The sequence below is a fragment of the Hippopotamus amphibius genome, chromosome 2, assembly GCF_030028045.1.
Source record: "Hippopotamus amphibius kiboko isolate mHipAmp2 chromosome 2, mHipAmp2.hap2, whole genome shotgun sequence".
Taxonomy (NCBI): Eukaryota; Metazoa; Chordata; class Mammalia; order Artiodactyla; family Hippopotamidae; genus Hippopotamus; species Hippopotamus amphibius.
Genome location: NC_080187.1, coordinates 185,067,013 through 185,091,358, shown reverse-complemented (window position 1 = coordinate 185,091,358; position 24,346 = coordinate 185,067,013). Strand labels below are relative to the sequence as shown.

Sequence of the window (24,346 nt, the reverse complement as noted above, 5' to 3'; positions counted from 1 at the left end):
AATGCAGAAAACCTGCAAAACACAAAGGGAAAAAAGCCCCCTTAATCACATCATGTAAAGATAACAGCTGTTAACATTTTGGCATATGTCTTTCCAGACTTTTCTCTATGCAGAGATGCTTCATGTTTGTGATCTGGGGAAAAAAAGTAAACATTTAAGAGACAAAGCCTTGGGTCTTCAGTCTTCAATTTATTTCTGTTTTTAAACAGCATCTAACGGCTTGGACAAGTCCCTAACGGCAAGGGCCTGCCCCATGCACTCCCAGAGGCTCCCCCACCAGGCTGGGGTCCAGGCTCCAGTAACTCTCCCTCAGCCACACCAGCCACCAAGCCTATTTTCTCTCCATCTTTGGAGACTTGGGACAGAAGAGGGTCTCCAGTTAGAAGGAAGGTTGGGACAAAGAGACACTGCGTGGAAGGACTGGGCTCAGACACAGCTGCCTTTGTTAGTCTTAGGGTATTTTGGGATTTGGTAGCATGCTCAGACAGACTGCGGAAGGGACTGAAGAGGGGCTCCTGGACTCCTCTCGGGCCTCGCTCATTCCTGGGCAAGGTTACAGCACCGCTTCCTCTTGCCGGGCTCAGTGCATTGCCTTTAGAAGCCTGGCAAACGGTAGCCTGTGTAATTCAGCATGCCTTTGCTGTGACCTGGTCAGCTGCACTTACTCCTGGCCTAGACAGGGTGGGTAACCAGGAAGGTGATTAAGATTCAGACCTGAGTGTCCCACTGCCTCCGGCTACAGGGCTTGGGACCTGCTGTACCAACCCCTTACCAATTCTCACCTAAAGGGGAATAATACAAGGGCATCTCTTTGTGAGGAGGGGCAAACCTGGGCATTTAAACCCCAAGCACAGGCACAGATGGGCCCCCAGGCCAGAGATGCCTCAATGCATGCACTAAAGCAGCAGAGGCAGCTCAGCTGGGAGAGTAGGGGCCCACAGGGTTGGATCTACCCTCTCCCAACTCCTCTCCCCACCCATGGTAACCATGGAAACATAACCACCCCCTCTGCCAGCTGCCTGGGTTTAGACAACCAGGCCTGGCCCACCTCCACCCAGCCAAGGCCTGAACTGATGCCAGGCCGGCCACAAAGTGGTTGCAGGAAGAACTGGGATTGGGTGATTTGGTCAGTCCAGGCTTCCAGCACAGCTTGGGAGGACTACCACAGGAGCCTCCATGCCTTGCTGCCTGGGCTGGGGTCAGACAGGGCTTAGTCAGCCAGCACAGCAGCCAGCAGAGCCAGCCGCATGGCCCCAGATGCCCTCTGCCTGTGGGCTAACAGCTACTGTGGGGTAGTAGCCCTTGCTGCAGCAGCAGCAGCCGCTGGGACTCATTGACAGGGCTCTCTGGCTGCTGCTCCTCCTGCCGAGGCCGCTCGGCCAGCCCCCCGGGGCTGAGGATGTACCGATAGTCACCGGTGCCCCCCACTGCCCCCAGGCCACTGCCATCCCCAGCCCCGCTGCTGGCCTGGTCCCCGCCAGGGAGCTCCAGGTTGCCTCCCTCGGCAGACTCCTGGGCTCCCTCAAGGTTGATGTACAAGGGGTCCTGGCTGGCGGAGAGTACAGACAGGTGGCCCAGGACATTCTCCAGCTCCATGCGCAGACATGTGAAAGTGGGACGCTGCTTGGGGTCTGCACTCCAGCACTGGTACATGAGCTCATACCTGTGGCAGAGAGAAGGGTGAAGGGAGGGAGTGAGGAGCCAGAGAAAGGGGATGGAGGGTCCTTCTCTCAAAAGCAGAGGCCCGCCCCGTAGTCATACAAAACCAGGATTTTAAAAAATGTGATTGAGGGAGTTCCCTGGTAGCCTAGCCGTTAGGATCCAGGCTTTCAGTGCCATGGCCCGGGTTCAATCCCTGGTTGGGGAACTGAGATCCCACAATCCAAGTGGCACAGCCAAAGAGAACTTCAAAAAAAAAAAAGAAAAAAAATGTAATTAAACACACTCATGTATAGGGCTTACTATGTATCTGGCACTCTTCTAAGCATTTTACATTTCTTGTTAATTCTCACAATACTATGAAATAAGTGATCCCTATTTTACCAATGTTAAAACTGAGGCACAGAGAGGTTAAGAACCTTGACTAAGGTCACACAGGTAGAAAATGATGAAGCCATGTGGGTTGGGTCCAGAGTCCTTCTTATGCTGTTTTGGGAGGGGGTAGTAGGAGTATTTCTGTCTTGTGGAACACAGCCTGGAGTCAGGCTTATTTTGTGGGGGTGGATTTGAGAATCCACCCTTTGTCCTAAATCCTCACCCATTCAGGGGGTCTTAAATCCTTGCTGTTCATGGACACCTTTTGAGAATCTGAGAAAAGCTTCCAGCCCTTTTCCCCTGGCAGGAACACCTTTTATGTACAATTTTAGGAGCTTTACAGACTCCCTGAGGCCTCATCCCTGTTCCCAGGGAATGCCTCATGCTGAGAATGAATGAATGAATGAATGAATGAATGAATAAATATCAGGAAGGGGCTGAGACCAGATCTAGTGAGAGCAAATTCCTGACTTTCTTGCCTGTGCCCATGATAAAAGCCCCAAACACTCCCCACATACCAGCCCTCCTAACAGGGGCCTCCAATGATGGGGGGAATCATGCCAGACACTGAATAGGTCGTGGGAATGGTCCAGGCCATGGGTGCGTGGCCAGGCGGGGATACCCTGTCAAGGCCATGCCAGGAGCCAACGGGCGTCTGTCCACCGGTGCCTGCCCACCCTCTACTGACAACACTAACTCCAGCCTCAGACGACACGAAGCCAGGGCCTGGTCCCCACTGTCTCGCAGAGCCTCTGTGCCTCCAGAGGCCCAGGGAGGCTGCAGCCACCAGGAGAACTGAGCTTCTTGCCCCTGCTCTGCCCTGAGCTCTGCTGAGGGGTAGGGCCTGGTTCATGCACTCACATTTCCCTTTCTCCCATGCACAGTCCAAACTCAGGGCACTTCAAACCCTAGAGAAAGAGGACCCCACCGTTCAGGCTAAGCCTTCCTCTGCCTGTCTCTATTCTTAGACCTCTGGAGGTCCAACCCCACAGCAGAAAATAGGTTTGTGGACTCCCTCCCCCTGGTACAAGTGAAAAGGTCCTCTGGCGGCCCAGGGAAACTCTGGCTTGCGTGGGGTGGGAGAATAATACTAGAATAGACAAATTATGGTCGGGGTCGTGGTTAATAGGCGCATTCTAAAATCACACGGATCTAGGTTCAAGTCCCCACGCATTCATTTAATAGCTGTGTGACCTGGGTCATGTTACTTCACCTCTTTAATCCTAGTTCCTCATTTACAAAATGGGAATAATGATAGTCCTTTCCTCAGAGGGTTAGAGGAGGATTATCTGAAAGAATGCCTGTAAAATACCCAGCTAATGTCAGTGATACTGCCTTCCAGTCACAAGGGGTTCACGACTCTCCCCTGTGCAGTGAGTGTATCACCACCCTGCCCCACTCCCAAGGGCTCCAGGCTTCCAGAAAGGAGAGAAGGCAGTACCCTTCTCCCCAGCATCTCAGTTTGTTATCTTAGGTCTCCCCACTCCCTCAGAGAGGAGGCCAAGACAAGAAAGGAACCCAACCTCCCGCCCCCAGCGCCCCCTCCCTGTCAAGCAAGGAATGTGACGGGGCAGCAGTTTTTTTCCTGCCCCTGCGCAGCACTCCCTAAGGGGGAGGGAGCGCTCAGCCTCAGGGAAGGCGTGGGGTGGGGAAGAGGTGACAGGGAAACCTTCACTGTTGCTCAACCCTGTACCTTCTGCCCTCGGGTGGGATTCCTGGTTCTCCCTGGAAACTGGAGAAAACGGAGTGATAGGAAAGGGCTGGAGCAAGAACTATGGGACAGTAAAGGGGGAGAGAAAGAAAATAGGAGTCGTGGGTGAAGAGGACGCTTGGGGTAGAGGTCAGACATCCCTCTAACGACAAGGACATGTCCACAAAAAACAAACAAACAAAAAACCAGTTCAGTCGCAGATCGGAGCTCCCACTGGGCCAGCAGCTGTGGTGGCAGCCATCAGCTGAAACCCCAAATACCTGTCTCCTCCCAGAATCCCCCTTCTGGGGCACTCACACGTCCTCCACGCACTCTGGAGGCTGTTTCAGGCGGTTCCCGCCGATGAGGTAGTTGTAAATCTCAGCGTTCTCGATGCCAGCATACGGCGTCTGCCCACGCGTCATGATCTCCCACATGGTCACCCCGAAGGCCCACTGGGACAAAATCGAGGTTGGAGGGGAGGGGTCACTGGGCTTCCTGAGCCAGGTAGAGCCCCGAAGCAAGCACATCTTGGGGCTCAGGGGTCTCATAATGGGGTAGCCGAAGCCCGGAGAGCAGACCGGGTTAGGCCCTCAGAGATGCTAAAGGTCCACCCACGCACCCGTCTGCACTGCTCTATTACCGTCAGATCTCATTGTGCCACCCTGCTTACCACGTCACTGTGCACAGTATACAGGTTGTCAGCCAGGCTCTCCAGGGCCAGCCACTTGACGGGCAGTTTGGAGGCACAGCCCTGACGATAGTAGTCCCCGCTATAGATCTTCCGGGAGAGTCCAAAGTCGGCCACGCACACCGTCATGTCTTCTGCCAGCCTGTGAGGGGTGTCGGGGGATGGGGTCAGCCTTCAGCCAGGCTGGCAGCCTTAATAAATCCAGGGCATCTTTGTTCCCAAGCCGTCCCCTCATGAAGCAGACACCGTCCCAGGTGGGAACTGACCATTAGCTAGTTCTTCCTGGCACTGCTACCTGCCTCCCACCCCCGAGACCTCCAGAATTCACATACATGCAGTTCCGGGCAGCCAGGTCTCGGTGGATAAAGTTCCGGGAGCTCAGGTACTCCATGCCACAGGCGATGTCCACCATGAACCGGACCAGGGTCTGCAGGGGCAGGTTCTGGTGGGCAGATAGATAGGGCAAGCTCAGGCTAGACCCAGCCAGGGCAGGATGAATGGGATTCCCTGGCCAGGAAGCCTAAAGACTGCCCTCAGAATCACTGAAAGGAAGGGGATGAAGGAGCTTCCCAGTGCAAAGAAGCTTTGGCAAGTCTGAGGGAGAGCACCCAAAAGTCAAGACTCGCCCAGTGTGGGGCTCCACGGGACTCCTCTCCCAGGAAGAGGCCTTACCCAGCCTAAATTCCCAGCAGGGGTTTGTGAGGGAGAAGGAAGTCTGTTAGCAAAGAGTCCAACTTTAAGCCCACCTTCTCCCAACCAACGCAATTGGCCCTACCCACCAAGCCAGCCTCTCTCCCAGGGTCTTTGTCCCTTTCCACCTCCTGGCCGTTCCCACCCCGGGCACTCACAAAGGGGTTCTCCCCAATCCGGGAGGCGAGCAGGAAGGCGTGCAGGTCCCCGTGTTTCATGAAAGGCAGGATGACCATGGGGATGGGGAGACGGCCTTTGGCCCTGCTCCGGAGACTCACCCCTGGGGACAAGGGAGAGTCAGCGGGGCACGTAAAGGTCAAGGGACAAAGTTCAGGCATCTGCATGAGCCCCACCTGCTGGGTCCTACCTCTAGCACTGGTTCTGCGACCTCTTTCCCCATAAGTTCCACACTGGTCTGGTGACTACCCAGGAGGGACTCTGGCTGCCCCCGAATCCCTGGAGCAACTTCGCTGTCCACCCACCTCCTCCTCTGTTTATATGAGCAGGTTCAGGGTCTGCAAATTGAACTCCTTACCTAGAGCCTGATCAGATTTCAGCCAGGCCCCTCCTTGCTATTTTGGCATCTGCTTACTCACCAGGCAAGTCCGAAATTCTCTCTCACAGGCTGCCCTCACACCTTGGGGGAGCATAGTTTCAGCCCTATTTTACATTTACCTCCCCCAAGAAGGGGCTCACCAACTAGCTTGGCCACGTGTGGGTGGTCAAACTCCTTCATGCAAGCCGCTTCCCTGAGAAACTCTTCAATGTCGCTTGAGGCAATGATGTCAGCTGGGAAGAAAGGAGGGAGGGGATGAGGGAGGTGTGTCTCCAGTGGGCTCAAGAAACAGTTCAGCCATGAGCAAGAGAAACCACCACGGGCTGGTGCTATCCAACAATTTCTCCACTGGCTCATGCCTTCCCTTTGGTTTGGACAGCCAAACAGCTCAACCAACCACAGCTTTAATCACCCCGAGTGAAACCAGAGGACAGTCACTGCTGACAGCAGAGGACAAATGCTGGGGCACCAGTGAGTGTGGGTTTATGCCTGTGAATTATTCACATGGTACAGACAGCATCCCAGTCAGTGCTAACTCATCTTGGAAAGCCTAGGGGCCCGGAGGAGCCTACTTCAGGATCTGCCACCCCTCTCACCCTCCCAAGTGACACCCTCACTCCACTACAGTACTACTCCCCACTCACCTTTCAGCATCTTTACAGCCACTTTCACAAAGGAGCCATCCTCCTGCTTCAACTGGGCCTCCCGCACTGAACCAAACTCTCCTAGGAACCGATCCAAATGATGGTGAGTCCCTTTGGCCTCCTGTCCCCCACTCAGAGCCCTCCCAGGGGACCCTTCATAGGGACACAAAATCATTAGACTCTGGGGCCATTGAAGGAGGCTCCCTTGTTCATAGTAAAGTATGCTGGGAGTGATGACACCTCAGTCCTCCTCAACCCCAGCCTCCATTCCTCCAAACATACCAAACCTGGGAGTCTACAAGCATATCCTGTTCATAGAAGCTGACCTAAATCCACACCCTCAGAGTGATGGGAGCAACCAAACACACCCAGCAACTCATGCCAATCCCTGCACAGCCCCACACACCTTTGCCCAACATCCGGCCCAGGGTGAACTGCTGCTCTGGGATGAGTACATCCTCCAGCTTGTCCTTCAGCTCATCACTGATGCCCAAGCTGTCCACTGTGGGGAGGCGGGTGGTGAGGTAGGGGAGGGACCGCTCTGGTTCCAGATCCAAAACCCAGCCTGCCTCCTGCACCCCAGACTCCACCCTCAAAGCAGAGATGAGCTTAAGTCAGCTTTCCCGCAGCTGGGCTGGCGACCGCCACGAGGATAGGTCTGTGTGTCTTTTCCACCGTGTGGTTAGGACTCATCAAGTTTCAGACCTATTGGTCAAATTAGTAAGAGGAATGCGGATAGGGGTCCAAGATAGTCCATTTTTATCCTCCTGTGACTCCCCACCACTCACTCACGTGTGGCCTCGATGCGCTCAGGCCTTTCCCGGTTGAAGGACCGTGCTGCCCGGAAGTGAACAGCTGGCTCCCCCCGGGCCATGACACTGTCAAAGGCTTGCCTGGAGGGAAACCCAGGACTTGGAGTCAGCTCCAAGGTCTTCAGTCACTACCTGCCTCTCCCCGCCGCCACCCCACCCCCCAGCCCCCCAGCCCCCCACCCCCCATACCCAAACCGTGTCTCCTTCCGCCTCTTTCGAAGCAGGATGAGGGCCAGGGCAGCGGCTGTCACCAGGGCTGTCAGCACACCCAGGACCACAGGCACCCAGGATGTGCGGCTGTGGGGAGCGCCCTCCTGGCCTGTGGGAGACAGGGGCTGTGGCACGAGCTAGGCTGACACCAAGGAGGCCCTTTAGAATTTTCCAGTGATGGTTGTCTGGCCTAGTCAAGAGGCTCCTCTCAGTCAACAAGGGTCCAGAGAGGAAAGAGGCTCCAAAGGAAGAGCCAAGAGTTCTTACGCTGTCAGTGACAGGCCCTGCCTGTTGGGACCTACAACACGACCAGGGATTTCTCAGCTAGTTGTAGGGCAGGGGGAGGAGAATGAGATACATCCCTGGCCTCAAGTGCTTGGCTCTGAGTCTTTGGGACCATTAGGAGGGGAGTTGCTGCCAGCCTCCTCCCATGAGTCTAGGTTGCCCTTGAAAGCCTCGATCCCCTGCCCCCTGCCCCTTACAGGCCTCACCTGCATGGTCATGAGAAGAGACCACCAGTGGCAGACTCCAGGGCCCACAGCCCACTGCATTGGAGACGCACACACGCACAGTCAGGTCCTTCTGGGGATCCCAGCCTGTCAGGTTGGCCCTGGTCCCCTCCACTGTCAGCTCACCCTGCAGCCAGGAAAAGCCCCATCCCACACTGAGTCTGAGGAAAAGGCCTCCAGCTGGGGCCTGAAGGCAGAAAAAGGTCTCACTAAGAACATGGGAGGCTAGGGACACTGTGGATGCAGGGGCTGTAGGAACACATCCTGCTGGGAGTCATCACATTCCTGCTGCAGGCTGCAGAGGCCTCTCTTGAACACAAACAAGGCTCAGTCAGAGAATGCAGATGTGGGGGATGGGAGGAAACTGGAGGGGTGGGGGAGGATAAGAAGGCCTTATCTGTGTCCTCTCCCAGTTTGTGCAGGAATGTGCTTCCTGCTTTACTTTCAAAGTGGACGCTGGAAGCAATCCCAACAGGAGATATAATCCAATGAAGAGTGCAGCCTGCAGGGGAGGGCAGGAAGGGGTAGACTCCCTGGGGTGGTGGGAGGCCCACTAAGACCCCCAGGCTCACCAAGGACAGCCATGCTGAAGCTCTAAAGGCCTCGGAGCCCTGAGGGCTGACACTACTTCACTTGGAGAGTGGAAGCTTCCCTTACCTGGGTTCCGTTGTCTTGAGCCCAGGACAGTTTATAGGGTCCCAGGGGGCCTTCCAAAGGGCCCTCAGGGATCACTTCTTCCCATTCCAGGATGAGGCCTGAGTCCGTGCGGATGGCATGGAGGTTCTGGGGAGCTCTGGCTGGGGCTGTTTCCAAAGAAAGAAGGTTGCTAAGAGCCCTGCCCTTCCCACCATCACTATCCCACGCAGGCCTTTGGAACCAACACCAAAGAACTAAATAGCTCAGAGGGCAACAGGGGAAGAGTTTGCTTCCCAGTTCTGACCGCTCTCACCCATTGTCCAGGGGAGTAGAGGTGAGCAATGGCAGGACCTGTGCCACTCCAGCGAGGCAGGGTGTTGCTCTTCACCACCTTGGTTACTGCCTCAGCAGCAACCTTCACTCTCCTCTCACAGCCCTGCCGGCCTCCTTGCAACTGCTAGGAACTCCAAGCAAGTTTGCCATAGGGTCACTGTACTCTGCGCCCTCTTCCTACAGTGATTTCCCCCAAATATGGCTCCTTCCTTACCATCCAGACCTCAGATCTCTGTATGGGGGTATTCCTGGAGCACCTTGGGGCACTCTTCACCACCATATTATCTGATGTTTCCTACCTTTCTTGTTTGCCCCACCCACTAGAACCAGAGCTGCATGGGAGGAGGGGCTGGATTTACCTAGTTCATAGGTAAGCAGCAGGCCCTCAATAAGGTGTTTGCTGACTGATGCATGATCCTCCCTCTCAGGTAGCCCTCTCTCAATCAACTCCATTCAGAACTGGAGCCAACACTGCCCTGCCCCTGCTCATCCCTGTCCAGGTACTCTGCTCTGTAAATCCCTTACCTAGACCCTTTGTCCGAAAGGGTACCCAGTCAGCATATGGAGAAGGCCCCAAGGCATTGGCACAGCGAACCCTGAGGCTATAGTTGGTGGCAGGTGCCAGGTCCCGGAGCAGACAGGTAAAAGGTGGCACAGGAACCACAACAGCCAGGACCTCCCAGCCTCCTGGGGCCTGAGTCACCTACAGAAAAACAGAAAATTAACCATGTAAGGGAGGGAGGTTTCTTAGGCATGTGAGATGAGATGGAAGATGGGATAGGTATGGGTATGGTTGGGGGACTTGAGTTAATGCCTCTTCAAGTCTATCAGCAGAGTAGCCAAGACATGGAAACAACCTAAACGGCCATTGACAGGTGAGTGGATAAAGATGTGGTACATACATACACAATGGAATATTACTCAGCCATAAAAAAGAATGAAATAATGCCATTTGCAGCAACATAGATGGATCTAGAGATTATCATACTAAATGAAGTAAGTCAGAAAGAGAAAGACAAATACCATGTGATATCACTTATATGTGGAATGTAAAATACAACACAAATGAACATATCTACAAAACAGAAACAGACTCACAGACAGAGAACAGACTTGTGGTTGCCAAGGGGTGGGGGGTGAGGGAGGGAAGGATTGGGAGTTTGGGATTAGCAGATGCAAACTTGTATTATATAGAATGGATAAACAACAAGGTCCTGCTATATAGCACAGGGAACAATATTCAATATCCTGTGATAAATCATAATGGAAAAGAATATGAAAAGAATATATTTAGGGCTTTCCTGGTGGCAGAGTTGTTAAGAATCTGCCAATGCAGGGGACACGAGTTTCAGCCCTGGTCTGGGAAGATCCCACACGCCGTGGAGCAACTAAGCCCATGCACCACAACTACTGAGCCTGCGAACCACAACTACTGAGCCCACGCACCAATAACTGAAGCCTGCGAACCTAGAACCTGTGTTCTGCAACAAGAGAAGCCACTGCACTAAGAAGCCCATGCACAACAACGAAGAGTACTCCCCGCTCTCCGCAACTACAGAAAGCCCACGTGCACAGCAACAAAGACCCAACACAGCAAATAAAAAATAAAAATAAATAAATAAATAAATAAATTTTTAAAAAGAATATATCTATAATTGAGTCACTGCTGTACAACAGAGATGAATACAACATTGTAAATCAACTATACTTCAATTAAAAAACTCTGTCATGGGCTTCCTAGGTGGTGCAATGGTTAAGAATCTGCCTGCCAATGCAGAGATCACGGGTTCGATCCCAGCTCCAGGAAGATCCCACGTGCCACGGAGCAACTAAGCCCGTGTGCCAAAAAAAAAAAAAAAAAAAAAAAAAAAAACTCTGTCAGCAGACACTTGCAACCCACCCTTTCCCACCTGCCCTCACTCCAGGTTCCACACCTCCATGTCTCTGCAAACGCTGTTCCCTTTGTTAAGAATAACCTTCCTAGCACAGTCCAACTCATCCTTTAAGATTCAGCGCAAATACCACTTTTTCTGTGAAAGCCTTTCTCAAATACTTGAGGAAACCCATGCCCCTCTGTGCCTGATGCATCATTATGCTAGAGCAGATACCACTCTTTGTAACGGTTTACATGCCAACGCACGCACGAGCTCTCAGAGCTTCCCAAGGGCAAAGTAACGAGGAGCCTAGGGGCACCATGAACCAGGCCTGCTCTTTACATTTTGGGGACCCAGGGCAACAGTACAAATGGAGATCCAGTGTACCATATGACTAGAGATTTAAACATTAAAAATCAGCTAACAGACTATTAAGTAAAATATTTTCTATCTTAATGTATTGACAAACAAAGCTACAGAACAACCTGGAAGATCAGGTTGCATTTATCATGCTCTGAACCCTTGGAGTCCCAAGCCAGAATGTGATGGCACAAGGAGCCAGCCTCCAGCCAAGGGTCTGCGCCAAGAGCCCCATCACGGGTGGGGACAGTACTGCCGCATACCCACTCCCCCTCAGATGGCTGCCCTTTGGGCTCAGAGGAGCACATACCTTAGCGTGATCCGTCGCTGGAGGACGGACCAGGGAAGAAGCCCATACAGGCCCCAGAAGCAGACTCAGGTTAAGGGGAGAGGGGTGTGAAATGGTGAGCTGGATGGGCACATCCTCTTGGCTCTCTGGATTCCCTGCCCAGGGGTAAGGGGTCCAACCAGAGGGCTAGAGTGGGGCTCTAAAGGGTGGAGCCGAGAGCAGGGGCCTTTGCTACCTAAGAGAACTGCCTAGAACCATTTCAAAGGTGCTCATTAAACACCTTTTGAGTGGACAGACGAAAATGGTCAAGCCTGAATTGCCTCATTTTTAGTTTGCCTCATCTTACCCAGTTTTCCCACTCTGTGGGAAAGAGGCCTAGGACCTCTTCTGGTCCCCTTGTTCTCTTCGGCATGGGTCACGGTGGGTAGGGCACAAGAGTACAGGTATCAGATAAGTCAAAGGTTTGGGTTTTCACCCACAAAAGAAAAGCTCTTCCAGGTATCCCCAATCTACTCTAATCTGTTTTCTAGCCTGAAGAATGCACGGGTTGCGTCGATGGATCTGCCGTCCCTTGGTTGCTAGAGCACCCTATGATAAGGGGCAGTGGCCAGGGCTGTCACCTGAATAGAGCTGGAGACCAAGCCCCGTGGGCAACAAAGTGCCCCTGAGGCAGCCAGAAGGAGCCTGTCCCACCCTCTCAGCCTACCTGCACCGTACAGGATTGGAGCAGGGCTTGGCCATCGGCACCTGGCGTCCAGGCCACGCTAGCATTGCTGCTGGAGAGCTTCGTCACTGTGACGTTGAAGGGGGCTGCAGGCAGTGCTGTGGATGGGGACTTAGAGTCAGTGTCCAGGAAGGATAGAAAAAGAGGGAGAAAGCATGGGAGTCGAGCCTTGAATCCCTTCTTAGGGGTCCCCCCTCAAAAAAAAACTTAAGATGGCTACTCAGCACTCCCAGGACCACAGTAATATACAAGTCAAGCAACCGGCGGAGGACAGCTGCTCACACCTGGGAGTGCCTACGCTGTGGAGAGAGGGCACCTCTCGCTGAATCAGGGGCCCTGTCTGACCCAGGAATAGGATAAGACAGTGGGTGTGTAGGCCGATGGCACCTCGGCCTTGGGAGATACCAGTGAGAGGCAGCTGGCCCCGCAGCCACAGCCCATGCCTGCACACACTGGCTCTCTCCCCCCTCCACCCCTCCTGCTGCACACAGCAGCTCTCTGGGTCTCCTCTAGTGTCCTGCTAGGCTGTTTTCCCCACCTCCATTCCCTCCACAGGGGCTGGCAGAAGCAAGATTGGGCATGAGCCTTGACCATCTCCTGCTTGCTCCCTCCCTCCCTCCCTCCCTCCCAAGGACTCTGCTTCGTGATGGGAAATCTGCTGTGACGTCAGGTTTCTATTCTCATCTCAGCCATGGCAGGGTCTCAGGTGCTCCCACTAGGAACAGAGCTATGCCAATTAACCCCTCATCACTCAGATCCCAGCAGGACCGAGGCGAGCTGGAACACCGAAGGATTTTAACTTCACCCTCATTTAACTTCACCCACAGCCTGCTGAGAACGCCCCTGCCTCACCGCCCCTCACTTCCCAGGATCTTCCTACCTTGAAGACGAACAGTGGCTGGGCGAGAAGAGGCCAGGCCTTTTAGGTTGTGAGCTTCACAGGAGAACACGGTGCTCTGGGTCACCCCTGGGGCCAGAAAACCTCAGTCAGCACCCCTCAAGCAGCAACTCCCCACTCAGTCTGGGACTGGGGAAGGGGGAGAGTCAGCCTCTGGGTCTGAATAGCCTACAATATCCAGCCAAAGGAAAGGTTAGACAGCGTGGGCCTGCATATAAATCCCAGGGCTGGGGCTCTGTTTTCTCAACTCCCAAATGGGAGAATTGTGAGAACCAACTGATGCAACGTGTGTAAAGTGTGTGGCACACAGTAAAGCACTTGAGAAACCTTATACCACCCCTCCCACCTCAATCCTGTCTCCTGCAGACAGTACAAAGCTGCCTCCCTTTTCTGGTCACTCCTTTATTGCACATTCCAGAGCCCTTCTCTCTCTGCTCTGTGCCTATCATTGTTCTATTTGCAGATTCACTGCCTTTCAATAGTTTCCTGCTCCTTATGCGTGTGTCTCCCCAATTACACTAATTCCTGGGGGGCTGGACCGATGGCTTCTATTTCCTTTGTATTCCCTTGATCCCCTGTGGTGCCTAGCACAGTGTGGTGTGTGGAGTAGGAGTTCAGTGAGTGCTTATTATCAAGCTGGCTGCCTGAGGGTCCCAACCACGCACATCTGGAGAGAACTGAACCCAACCTCGCTTCTCATCTGCTCCGACCCAGCGCCTCCTCAACAGGACCTGCCCTGGCTTCCAACAGATCCTGCAGTCCACCTCTTTTCAAGATGCATATTCCTAAGGGACTTGGCACATCAGAATCCGTCTCTCTCACCTTACAGCCCATGAGACTTAGCTCAGACTCCCATTTTTGGCCAGTTCAAGCCTTGACCAGAAACAGTAACTTTGTTTCACAGATCAGCAAGCCTCACAAGTGTGTAAGTTATGTGCCTGAGAATCTTGGGGTCCAGGTAGGTGTGCAGGTGTGGCTGCTTTTTGTCTGAGTGGAGGTGTGAACAGTTGTTTGGGAAAGGTCTGGAGATTTCTGGAAAAAGCCGTTAGAAGAGGAGGCCCCTGTATCTTTGTGCTGGATTCCCCCTCTCCCTTTTTCTTCCCCCTGCTGTTCCCCACTCTGCAGCCTGAGACTCTTGTCTTCTAGGCAAGTCTGCCAGACACTCCTCTTAGCTCTGCGTGGGCCGGTTCCTGGCTCCTTCCCTTGGGAGGGGTGGGGGGGATGGGTGCCCCTGGTCCCACACATTCATCTCCCAGGGCCAGCTGTGCAGGGCCTAGACTGCTGTGAATGAAAGGCAGAGGCTCCTGCATCTCCTTGGGCACACCCAGCAGGATCACCACTAATCAGCCCACCCGGCCAGCCTAGCACACCTAACTAATGAGCTTCGTAATGGTGCAGCTCACGTAGCCAGGCCCCCCGGACACTCACAGCCGCAAGCTCAGTGATTTAAGCAGATTCAAACTCTGCCAGCCTCATCACCCCTGTTCAAAGCCCCTCCTGAGGCTGCTCACCTGTTACATTTAAAACGGAGGGAGAGGGAGCAGGTCCCCCAAGCTTCGTGCCTCCTCTCCACCAGACAATGGTAACAGGTTCTGGGGGACCCACGGCCTCACAAAACAGTTGGAAAGGGGCATTGGGTGGCACTGCCAGATCTTTTGGCTCCACAGTGAAAAATGGCACACCTAGGGGGAGAAAGGCGGGTGGAGTGAGCCTTGCCACCTCTCAGCTTCCAACTGCCCACACCACAATTCTGCTACTATTTGAAGCCCTCTGTGCTGAAGGTCCCACGGGCCCTTATGATTGGGTCAGCTGCAGAATGGGCCTCTAGCTTGAGGGGGGAAGCTTCTCTTCTTTGGCCCCCTCGGGGATATCCTTTATGCTGTCCCCTTGGGCCTGACAGGTTCTCCCTTCTCAGACCTGCTCTAACAGCCCTTCTCAAAGCAAGGGAAGAGGCAGAGGGTGGGGAGCTGGGGGAGGGGCAGTAAGGGAGGGGCAGTGGGCGGGAGCTTTAGCAGAGTTCTGCTGGCAGGCCCCAGATCCCGTTCAGGGCCCTTTGTTACTTTCTTAGTCACTTTGTTTTCCTGGGCTGAACAGCTCTGAGCTCCTGCAGCTGCGGATCCTTCCCCCCCTCCCCCATCTCTCCCCCTCCTGGCCCGGCCACTTGGCAGAACAGGGTCCAGCCCTAGATGGGTGCTTCAGGCTTGTTTGTCAGACAACTGAAACTTGACTGCACCCTATAGATTATGGGTCTTAGTTGCCCTCTTGGCTCTCAAATACCCAGACTCCAATGGGTATGGTCTGCCATGTCTGGGCCGGGCCTGGAGTCTGGAGCAATCATGTCCCAGAGGGCAGTGGGGCAGCCCAACTTCCACTGAGCTTTCTTGGGCAAAGGTGTGGTCACTAGCAGAGAGCACCTGCTCCAGGCCAACACGCTCACGTGGCTCTGCCTCCTCACCTTCTACCATGAGCCACACTGGCTGGGAGGTCTCAGTTTCGCCCCCATCCTCCACCTGGCACCAGTACTGGCCCGCATCAGAGCGCTCCACTGACTTCAGGCTGTGGAAACAGGACACCAGGCCTCCCAGGGTCAAGGGGGGGCAGCTCTGCTGGGCAGATTCAATGGGTTCAGATTGCCCCCACTTCTGGAAGTTTCCACAGGTTGCCAAATTAAAAAACCACAGACCTCAGGGCATCAGCATTGCCCCCAGCGCCCAAACCCAAGGAAAGAGCACAACATGCCCCCAGGCTGACATCCCGCACCTTCCCCCACAGTCCTGCACCTGAGGAAGCCGATCCAGTGCTGCTCACTGACGGGGATGTACACCTGATCCACACTCTGGACCACAGCCCCATCCTTCACCCACTGTATCTCAGGCTCCTCCATCCCCTCCACGCTGCAGTTGAGCTTCACCGGCTGCCCCTGAGACACTGTCATCTTCACTGGGGCTCCCATGAGCTTCAGGCCTGAGAGGTGGGAAGGAGAATGTGTCATTCTGCTTCAGAGGGACCCTGTCTCTGGAAATATCCCCCCTCTTCCAGAATCTAGCTTCTGTGTCGGGGGTTCATTCTCAGCTACTGGCCAGGGAAGCAGAAGCAGGACAGGGTGGGAGGGAAGGTGGCCTGGACCTGGGCGAGGGGAAGGAGCATGACAAACTCTCTGGGCACCATATCTGCCACTGCCAAGTTCCTCCCAGCTGTAAGGAAGTGACCCCTTCCCCACACCTCCCTGCTGGGCAATGTTAGGTCAGGCCCAACCACCAAAAGGAAAGAAGCCAGGCTGCAACAGTGGGGCACTCTCATACACTTGAGATAGGTACTGCCTTGGGAATCACTGCCGCACCCAGTCAGTGCAACAGGCAGCCAGCTCTCCACCCAGGGTATCAGCCAAGACCCTGCACTGCTGCTGGCATCCCCCTGCACCCCACCCCGGCAAATGTAAGGAGGCTGAGGAAGGGAAGGAGCGGGTGCTCCCCTGAAGTGGAGAACATATGGCTGCAAAACCACGTCAGATCAAACACATGGCAGCCTTCCTGGCAGCCGGCCGCTCTATTAATACCTGAATGTGTGCAGGGGCGGGAGCTAGGAAGGTAGGAGGTAGAAGGGAGGGGAGGGGCCCTGAACAGGGAGCCCAAGACCCCTGAGCTACTGTCACACCAACAGGGCCACTACTGTCTGAACACACACACACGCACATGCACACACCCCTCCTGATTTCCCAGCGTGTTTTTAAGCAGAGAGGGGCAGGTGAACTATCAACAAAGCTGAAATCCAATTCTGCTTCTTCCTGCCCTTTGCTGTGTGACGCTAGGCGAATTCCTGAGCTCTCTGATCCTAAGATATACACACCCTTCAGCTTGGAAACACTTGTCACTCTTTCCCTTCCCTTTCCTTCCCTGAGATGCTGATACAGCAGGGAGTGCTGTCTGAAAAGAAGGTGCCCGCCCGGTGGCTGCTGATCTGGCCTGTGTCTCTTCCTACTCCCTTCACCCTATCAGGACCAGTCAGAGGGCAAAGAGGGGTAGCCTTACACGCCATACACGCCCAGCAGTCCCAGGGGTGTGTAGTGTGAACTTGGGGATCCCGGGTGCTGCAAGAAGCTCTCCTGTCACTGGCAAATGCCTCAGTGGCTATGTGGGAACACAAGGCTGAGCAAAGACCAGCAAGCCTGCCCCGGACCATCCTCTCCAGCATGCCCGGTTTCAGTAAGCTTGGAGCAGGCACAGGGACTAGAGTATACCCAGGTGTTTTCTGTGACTGGGCACTCCGAAGCCCCTGTACCTACAAGATGTAGGGGTGCCTGTGGGTGCTCAGTCTCAGCCCCTGTGGGACCTTCGTGTGCGGGGCGGACAGAATGTGGTCCCCAGGACTGGGAGGGGAGAGCAAACAACTAGGAACATCGAGGCGGGAAAAGCCAATCCCAAACACCCCCCGCTGACCACTCAGCCCGCGGCCCCACTGCTTTCCTAACAACCCCGCCAAAAGAGCCCGGTCGCGAGAAAGTTGGGGGTGGGGGCCGCGACCCGAGACTCCTCGGAGAACGTGCCGCTGAGCCCCCTCCCCCAGCCCCCGAGCCTCGGCCTTCCAGCGCGGAGCCCCTCGCCCAGCTCTCCGGCCCGCGCAGGCCCGGGGCTCGCTCGGCGGCAGTCCCCGGGCTCCGACCCCGGCCGCGCCCCTCCGCAGCCCCTCGCTTTCCGCCGCCCCCGGGCCAGCCCCCTACCTGCGGCCGCGGGCTCCGGGAGCAGCAGAGCGGCCAGACCGGCCAGCAGCAGCAGCGGCGGCGGCGGCGGCGGCGGCGGCAGCGGCGGGAGCCCCGACCGCCCCATGCTCCGCCTCAGCGCCATCGGCGGCGACGCCGCACCATGCCGGGCCCGGCCCGCGAGCGACCAGGGAGGAGGGAGTGGAGGAGGACGAGGGAGGAGGGAGAGGAGGGAGGAGGGAGGAGGGCCGAGGGAGGGGCGGGGGCCGGCCGAGGGGGCGGGTGGGGGCGGCGCTGGGGCCCGCGCTCCGAGACCCGCTCCCGCTGAGAGTCGCCGCGGCGGCTGTCAGCCGCGCGGGGTCCCCGGGGCCGCTCCTGGGCCACCGCGCTCCTTCCACAGCCGTCGCCGCCGTCGCCGCCGCCGCTGATTCATGTTCTCCTCGGAGCCGCCGCCTCCTCCCCGGCCCGCCCGCCCGCCCGCAGCCCGAGCTCGTACCGCCCCCCCGCGAAGCCCCGGGCGGCTCGCTCCGAGCGCCACCCCGGCAGCTGCCCGCCCGGCCTCAGGCCGACCTCCACCCCCAGACCTCCGCAGCCCCGGCCGGCACCCCCTGCCCCAGCGACCCCAGTGCCGAATCCGAGGATCTGGCTCTGTCGCCTGGATGAGCACCCTAGCCACGCCCCTCTTTTCCCTAAATACACTCCAGCATCTTTTCAAACCCAACACTCCAGATCCTTCTCTCAAAATCTTGCTAGCAGCCTCTACCACACCCCAACTTTTGCCCAGACTCTAATCACAGAACCCAGCACCCTCCTCTCAGCCCAGAAAGTATCCCCTAGCTAATCCCAACCATTAGGCCCCCTGAAATTGTCGTGACTCAGTGCTCCCCCCACAGGATCCACCAGCACACCTTCTTGCCTCTTTCATGAGCTTTTCGCCCAAATTCCCCATATTCATGTTCCATTTCCCACCCCTTTATCTCCAAGACCTTGGGCCTTGGGTCTTGAGTTTTCCGAGATCTTGCTGATCCTCAGGTTTTATCTGCTCTCCCCACTGCTACCCCGCACAAGTCAAAGCCCAATGGCCCATGTCTTTTGGGGCTGTCATTCTTCCCAGCTGCTTCCTCCGCTTCTAGGCTCCACCCCCCAGAATGTGGTGTGAACGTTGGCTGTGTTTTCACAATATCCAATAAAACATTAGCTATTGTTACCACCTTGCACACAGTAGGCACTCCATAAGTAAACAGACAGATGCTTGTTAAATTAATGAATAATTGCCTCAGAGCTTGGCCTGCCCCACAACCAGCAATCAAGGGGATGGCTGTGCCCACAGACATCCTGTCAAGCAGATAAAGAGCTGGTTCCAAATCCAGTCTACCAGATGTTCCCCTCCTCTTGCCCTTGCCTTTATGGGTCCCCAGGAGCCTGCTCCAGAGGGCCGTTCCCAGAAGTCCTGTGCGGGGAGGAGGGACAAGCTTCTCAGTGCCCCCTCCTACCCACCTGCCACTTCCCTGCAGCCTCACTGGATCTTTTCAGGGATTCTCCTTCTGAGCAGCAGGGGCCTGCCTCTTCCTCCTCTTGGCCTCATCAGTGCTTGTTTATTAATTATTGCTAATGATAACAACATCAGCAGAGTTGGCGGCGGCCTCAGACCCAGCTGGGGGCGCCCCCAGGCGGCAGCACAGGGAAAAGCGCTGTCAGAGTTGGCTGGCCGGGGCCTGAGACTCGGTTTCATCGAGAGCTCAGGCAATTTTCTGGGGCGCTGTGGGTCGGCTTCAGGACTCTTTCCTAAAGGAAAAGCCTTGCTCCGTTCCAGAACCCATAGCCTCTGAGCTCGGACTGAGTCGGATCAGGGCAGTCAGACAACAGTCTGGGGCTGAAGCCAGATTCACCGAGGCTGCGGCTACGGCGGCAGCGTGGCTGCTGCAGCCCGGCACCTGAGCACTTGTCATTTCTCAAGGTCCTCTCCCCCACCTCTCCGCTCTGGAGGGTACTTCAGGTTTCCAGTGAAAGGGAACTGTTGACTCTGGCTGACACTGGAAAGACCCCTTCTAGAGGATGTCGAACCAGGAGCCCAGACCTAGCCTTTCACTTCCGTTCCTCCCCTCATCCCAACCCCCACCCCCATCATTCCCTGAACTCTAATGAGAATCCCAGCCCAAGGACCATCCGTTGCTACCAGGCAAAATGGGCTTCTGGAACGTATCCTGGATACCTCTGCATTCTCCACTCACAGCCTTGACAAACTTCCCTCCTCAGCTGTAGGCCTGAGGCACATCGCTGTCACTTTGGAGCAGCACACTGTCCATGTGGAGCCTGCCGCCCTAAGTGCCTGCCTCCTCTACCCCTGCTTCTGAACCCCTGTCAATTCTTAGTATTTCTGCTTGCAGGGTGGAGAGGACTGTGGGGTCCTGGTCTTCTGACTTTCCAGCTCTTACATAAAGTGCTTGCCTTCCTGAGCCTTCAAAACCCACTCTTCTTACCGATCTCCCCCATCTTTCTCTCTCTCTGGGCACAGTAAAGGAACATACTCTAAGCGTATGTGAGCAGGTGTGATTTTGTGGAAGAGGTGTGTGGGTGGGTGAGAGGGTGTGCATTGTGATGTATGAGGGAGGGTGTGCATTTGTGCAAACTCTAAATGTGACTGACGCTTTGTGGGTGGATGGGGAGAAGATGTGTGTGTGTGTGACTGGAGGAGGTTGGCTGCCTGTGCAAATACATGCCTGCAAAAATCTCCCTTCCTTTTGTAAATGCATTGCTTGGAAGGAAACTAATCAAATCAACAGGAAATGTATTTGACCTAATGTATGAGCAGATGTCCTAGGAGTTCCTGTCCTCAGAAAAGAACCAGAGCCAGCTATGATCTATCCCAGAGGAGAGAAAGGGCCAGCAGCAGCCCCTTATTATGCGTGGAGCTAGGCTGGGCCTTGGCATTACCCTACTCATGTGAAATAAGTATCTGCCCACTCTCTGACTTTTATAATCCACGACTGTCCAAGGAGGCCAAGCAGCGAGAGAAGACAAGACAAAACTGGAAATAAAAAACACCTGTCGATGATTGAACTTGGTGTACCCCCCCAAAAAAAAAAAAAAAAAAAAACACCTGTCGGTAGCAGCAAAACACCTCAGTGCTAACTTCCAGCAGTCTCAGGAAATAGCTGCTTCGGCTTTCTCAGAGTTAGGACTCCTCCTCCTGTCCCCACCTCAGGGAGTGGTGGGGAACTAAGATGAAACCAAGGTGAGTCATGGGGTCATGGCAGTCTCGCTGGCCCTATGACCAAGGCTATATTCTTTCCCAACTACTGGTTAGAGAGGAAAGAGTTGGGAAATTCCCTTTAAGGAATGAGGCAGGCCACAGAACGTGTTCCTCATCACCTTAGAGAACACACCTTCAATGATTATCTTAGCCAATTGTGTTGTATTATCCCAATTTTTTTGTTCTTTTGCTGGAGTTTTTAAAAGTAAATCTTAGCCATATAATTAATTTCAGCTGTAAATATTACTCTGTGTAACTGTAACAAACTTAAAAAAACTCATCCATATATAGATTCAGATGGCTACATATAGAAATATTTATAGATACATGTATGTATAACAGTATATGCATATATTTCCTTTGTCAGCTGAGAAGAGCCAAAAGCAAGACACCCCAGTAGCAATGAGTATACCTAGCACCCAAATCTTGGTTTCTAATGCCATTTTCCAGTATAAGGAATCAAGGGTCCTTGGAGAAATGGCTGATTCTTGGACTGGGGCAGGAAACACACAAGATGAGCTTGGAGCATTTTGCAGTGCCAGAAAGTAAGGACGCGTTACAAAACAAAAGTAGAAAACACGACTCAAACACACACACACAGGGAATTCCCTGGTAGGCCAGTGGTTAGAACTCCTCCTTCTCACTGCTGAGGGCCCGGGTTTAATTCCTGGTCAGGGAACCAAAATCCCACAAGCCATTCAGTGTGGCCAACCCCCCCCCACACACACAATGATGGAGTATATCAAAGAGTCAACTATAAATATATATGAATAAATGTTATAATTTATTAATAATTAAAAAGTATATTATAAATTAATAAGTTAATTCATGGAGAGCACAGACAAATTTGCCGTGCAGAATTACAAATAATTTATGTAGATACTCCAGCCTCAAGGAGGGGGAGTACCTGGGACTTCCCTGATGGTCCATTGGTTAAGACTCCAAGCTCCCAATGCAGGGGGCCGGGGTTCAATCCCTGATCAGGGAACTAGATCTGACTTGCTGCAACTAAGACCCAGTGCAGCCAAATAAATAAATAAATAAATACTGGGGAAAAAACAAAAAGGAGGGAGAGGACCTAAAACCAATAACCCCAGTCTAACCATGAGAAAATCATCAGATAAATCCCTATGGAGGGACAGTCTACAAAATACCCTACCAGTAATACTCTAAACCGTCCAAATCATCAAAAATAAAAAAAAAGTCTACAAAGCTGTCACAGCCAAAAGGAGCCTAGGGAGTCATGATAACTAAATATAATGTAGTATCCTAGATGGAACAGCAAAAGGATGTTAGGGGAAATTTGAGGAAATCTGAATAAAGTATGGACTTTAGTAATAGTATGTCAATATTAGTTTTTCAATTTCAACAAATGTACCATATTAATGTTAGATATTAATAACAAGGGAAACTATGTTTAGGATATAAGGACACTTTCTTTGCAATTCTTCTGTAAGTCTAAAACTATTCTAAAATAAAGTTTATTTTTCAAAAAGAACCACATCCATACCCAATACATTTTTTTAAACAAATTTTATTTATTTGTTTGTTTGGCCATACCATTCAGCTTGTGGGATCTCAGTTCCCCAACCAGGGATTGAACCCTGGCCGTAACAGTGAAAGCACCAAATTCTAACCAATAGACTGCCAGGGAACTCCCCATACCCAAAAAGTTTTTTTTAAATACTTAATATCATATAAAACTCAATTTGTGTTTAGCTTTCCCAAACAGTCTCAAAAAACATCACTTTATAGTAGGTTTGTTTTGAATCAGGATACAAACAAGGGCCACATATTAATTGATAGTCTCTTAATGCAGAGATGATAGATCTAGATGCTTGACTAGATTCAGCTTTAATTTTTTGGCATGAAGGCTTCCTAGGACATGTTTTGTACTTTGAGTGGCATCACATCAGGGGGCACATTATGTCCAGTGGCTCCACATTCATCAGTAGGTTAAAAAGTTGGCCACCTGATCCACCCATACAAAGCTCTCATCAACCTTTTACCTAATAGTTTTGTTTTTGTTTTTTTGTTTTTTTTGGCTGCTTTGGGTCTTCATTTCTACGCGCAGGCTTTCTCTTGTGTGGTAAGCGGGGGTCTACTCTTTGTTGTGGTACGCAGGCTTCTCATCGAGGTGCCTTCTCTCTGTGCAGAGCACGGGCTCTAGGCGCACAGGCTGTAGTAGTTGTGGTGCATGGCCTCAGTAGTTCTGGCTCACAAGCTCTAGAGTGCAGGCTCAAAAGTTTTGGTGCATGGGCTTAGTTGCTCCACGGTATGTGGGATCTTCCCGTACCAGGGATCAAACCTGTGTCCCCTACACTGGCAGGCGGACTCCTAAGCACTACGCCACCAGGGAAGTCCCTACCTAATAGTTTTATCAGTCATTGATGATCATTGCCTGGAGCGATTATTTCATTAGTGGTTGCAAACAATGATTTTCTTTTTTTAAGAACTTTTATTGAGATATAATTGACATACAATGAACTGCATATATTTAAAATGTAGAATTTGATATATTTTTCTTATTAGTAATGTATACATGGCAATCCCATCTCCCAATTCATCCTATCCCATCCCCTCTCCTTTCCCCACTTGGTGTCCATATGACAAACAATGATTTTCTACATTCATTCTTCCTGCATTTTTGGATCCAATTTCCCTCCCTCATTCACCCTGTCTTTTGACCAGCAAGTACTATTTGGACCCCAAGGTTGGCTAAATCCTAGTAGCTGAAATTTACTGCTGCAGTTGAAACCAAGAGAACTAAAGAAGGATATTGCAGAATATTTGGAAAGTTGTTATAAAAGCAAATTCTCGGGTCCTACTGAATCAGAAACTCAGAGGAGGCCCAGAAATCTGGTTTAACAAGCCCCCCACGTTTTTTGTTTTTTGTTTTTTTTAATTTAATTTTTTTGGCTGCATTGGGTATTCATTGCTGCAGAGGCTTTCTCTAGTTGCAGCAAGCCGGGGCTACTCTTTGTTGAGGTGCACAGGCTTCTCATTGTGATGACTTCTCTTGTTGTGGAGCACAGGCTCTAGAACTCAGGCTCAGTAATTGTGGCGCATGGGCTTAGTTGCTCCACAGCATGTGGGATCTTCCCAAATCAGGGATGGGACCCATGTCCCCTCCCTTCAGGGGTTTCTGATGCCTGCTAAAGTTTGAGAACTCCTGGACTAACATTGGCTGCCCTAGATGGCCTTCAATCAAGCAACGATTTACTAAGGTCCTATGTGCATAGCAATATGCTGTGTGCTGCGCATCATGGATGCAAAAAAGAAGGCCTGATGCTCTCAAGGAACTCAGTCTCTACAAGGGAACAGGGCACATGCTTGTGAAAAGGTAACCAGAGATAGCTGACAGTGGGCAGTATGTTCCCAACATGGCACGCAGGTGGTGCAGATGGAAGATTCCAAGGAAAGTTCAGTGAGTAGGCCTGGTTAGCA

At 53.1% G+C, this 24,346-nt stretch overlaps 1 protein-coding gene across 3 annotated transcripts; it reads right to left on the bottom strand.

Moving 5' to 3' along the window:
• Window positions 1–169: 169 nt before the first annotated feature.
• TYRO3 (TYRO3 protein tyrosine kinase) lies at window positions 170–18,108 on the bottom strand. Of its 3 annotated transcripts, none has more exons than XM_057722309.1 (20): window positions 17,668–18,108; window positions 16,979–17,077; window positions 15,731–15,914; window positions 15,406–15,506; window positions 14,462–14,632; window positions 12,933–13,019; window positions 12,035–12,150; window positions 9,331–9,508; window positions 8,494–8,639; window positions 7,819–7,963; window positions 7,307–7,436; window positions 7,098–7,198; window positions 6,712–6,807; window positions 6,306–6,386; window positions 5,802–5,894; window positions 5,264–5,385; window positions 4,748–4,857; window positions 4,398–4,557; window positions 4,058–4,179; window positions 170–1,663 (listed from the first exon to the last, which is right to left on the bottom strand). In XM_057722309.1, exons 1-20 carry the CDS (start codon window positions 17,789–17,791, stop codon window positions 1,276–1,278), a joined length of 2,754 nt encoding a protein of 917 aa, XP_057578292.1. In that variant the 5' UTR covers window positions 17,792–18,108; the 3' UTR covers window positions 170–1,275. The 3 variants fall into 3 exon arrangements, with proteins under 3 accessions (XP_057578292.1, XP_057578291.1, XP_057578294.1); XM_057722308.1 differs by having other exon boundaries at window positions 4,043–4,179; window positions 17,668–18,105; XM_057722311.1 differs by lacking the exon at window positions 16,979–17,077 and having other exon boundaries at window positions 4,043–4,179; window positions 17,668–18,103.
• Between the last annotated feature and the right edge of the window lie 6,238 nt (window positions 18,109–24,346).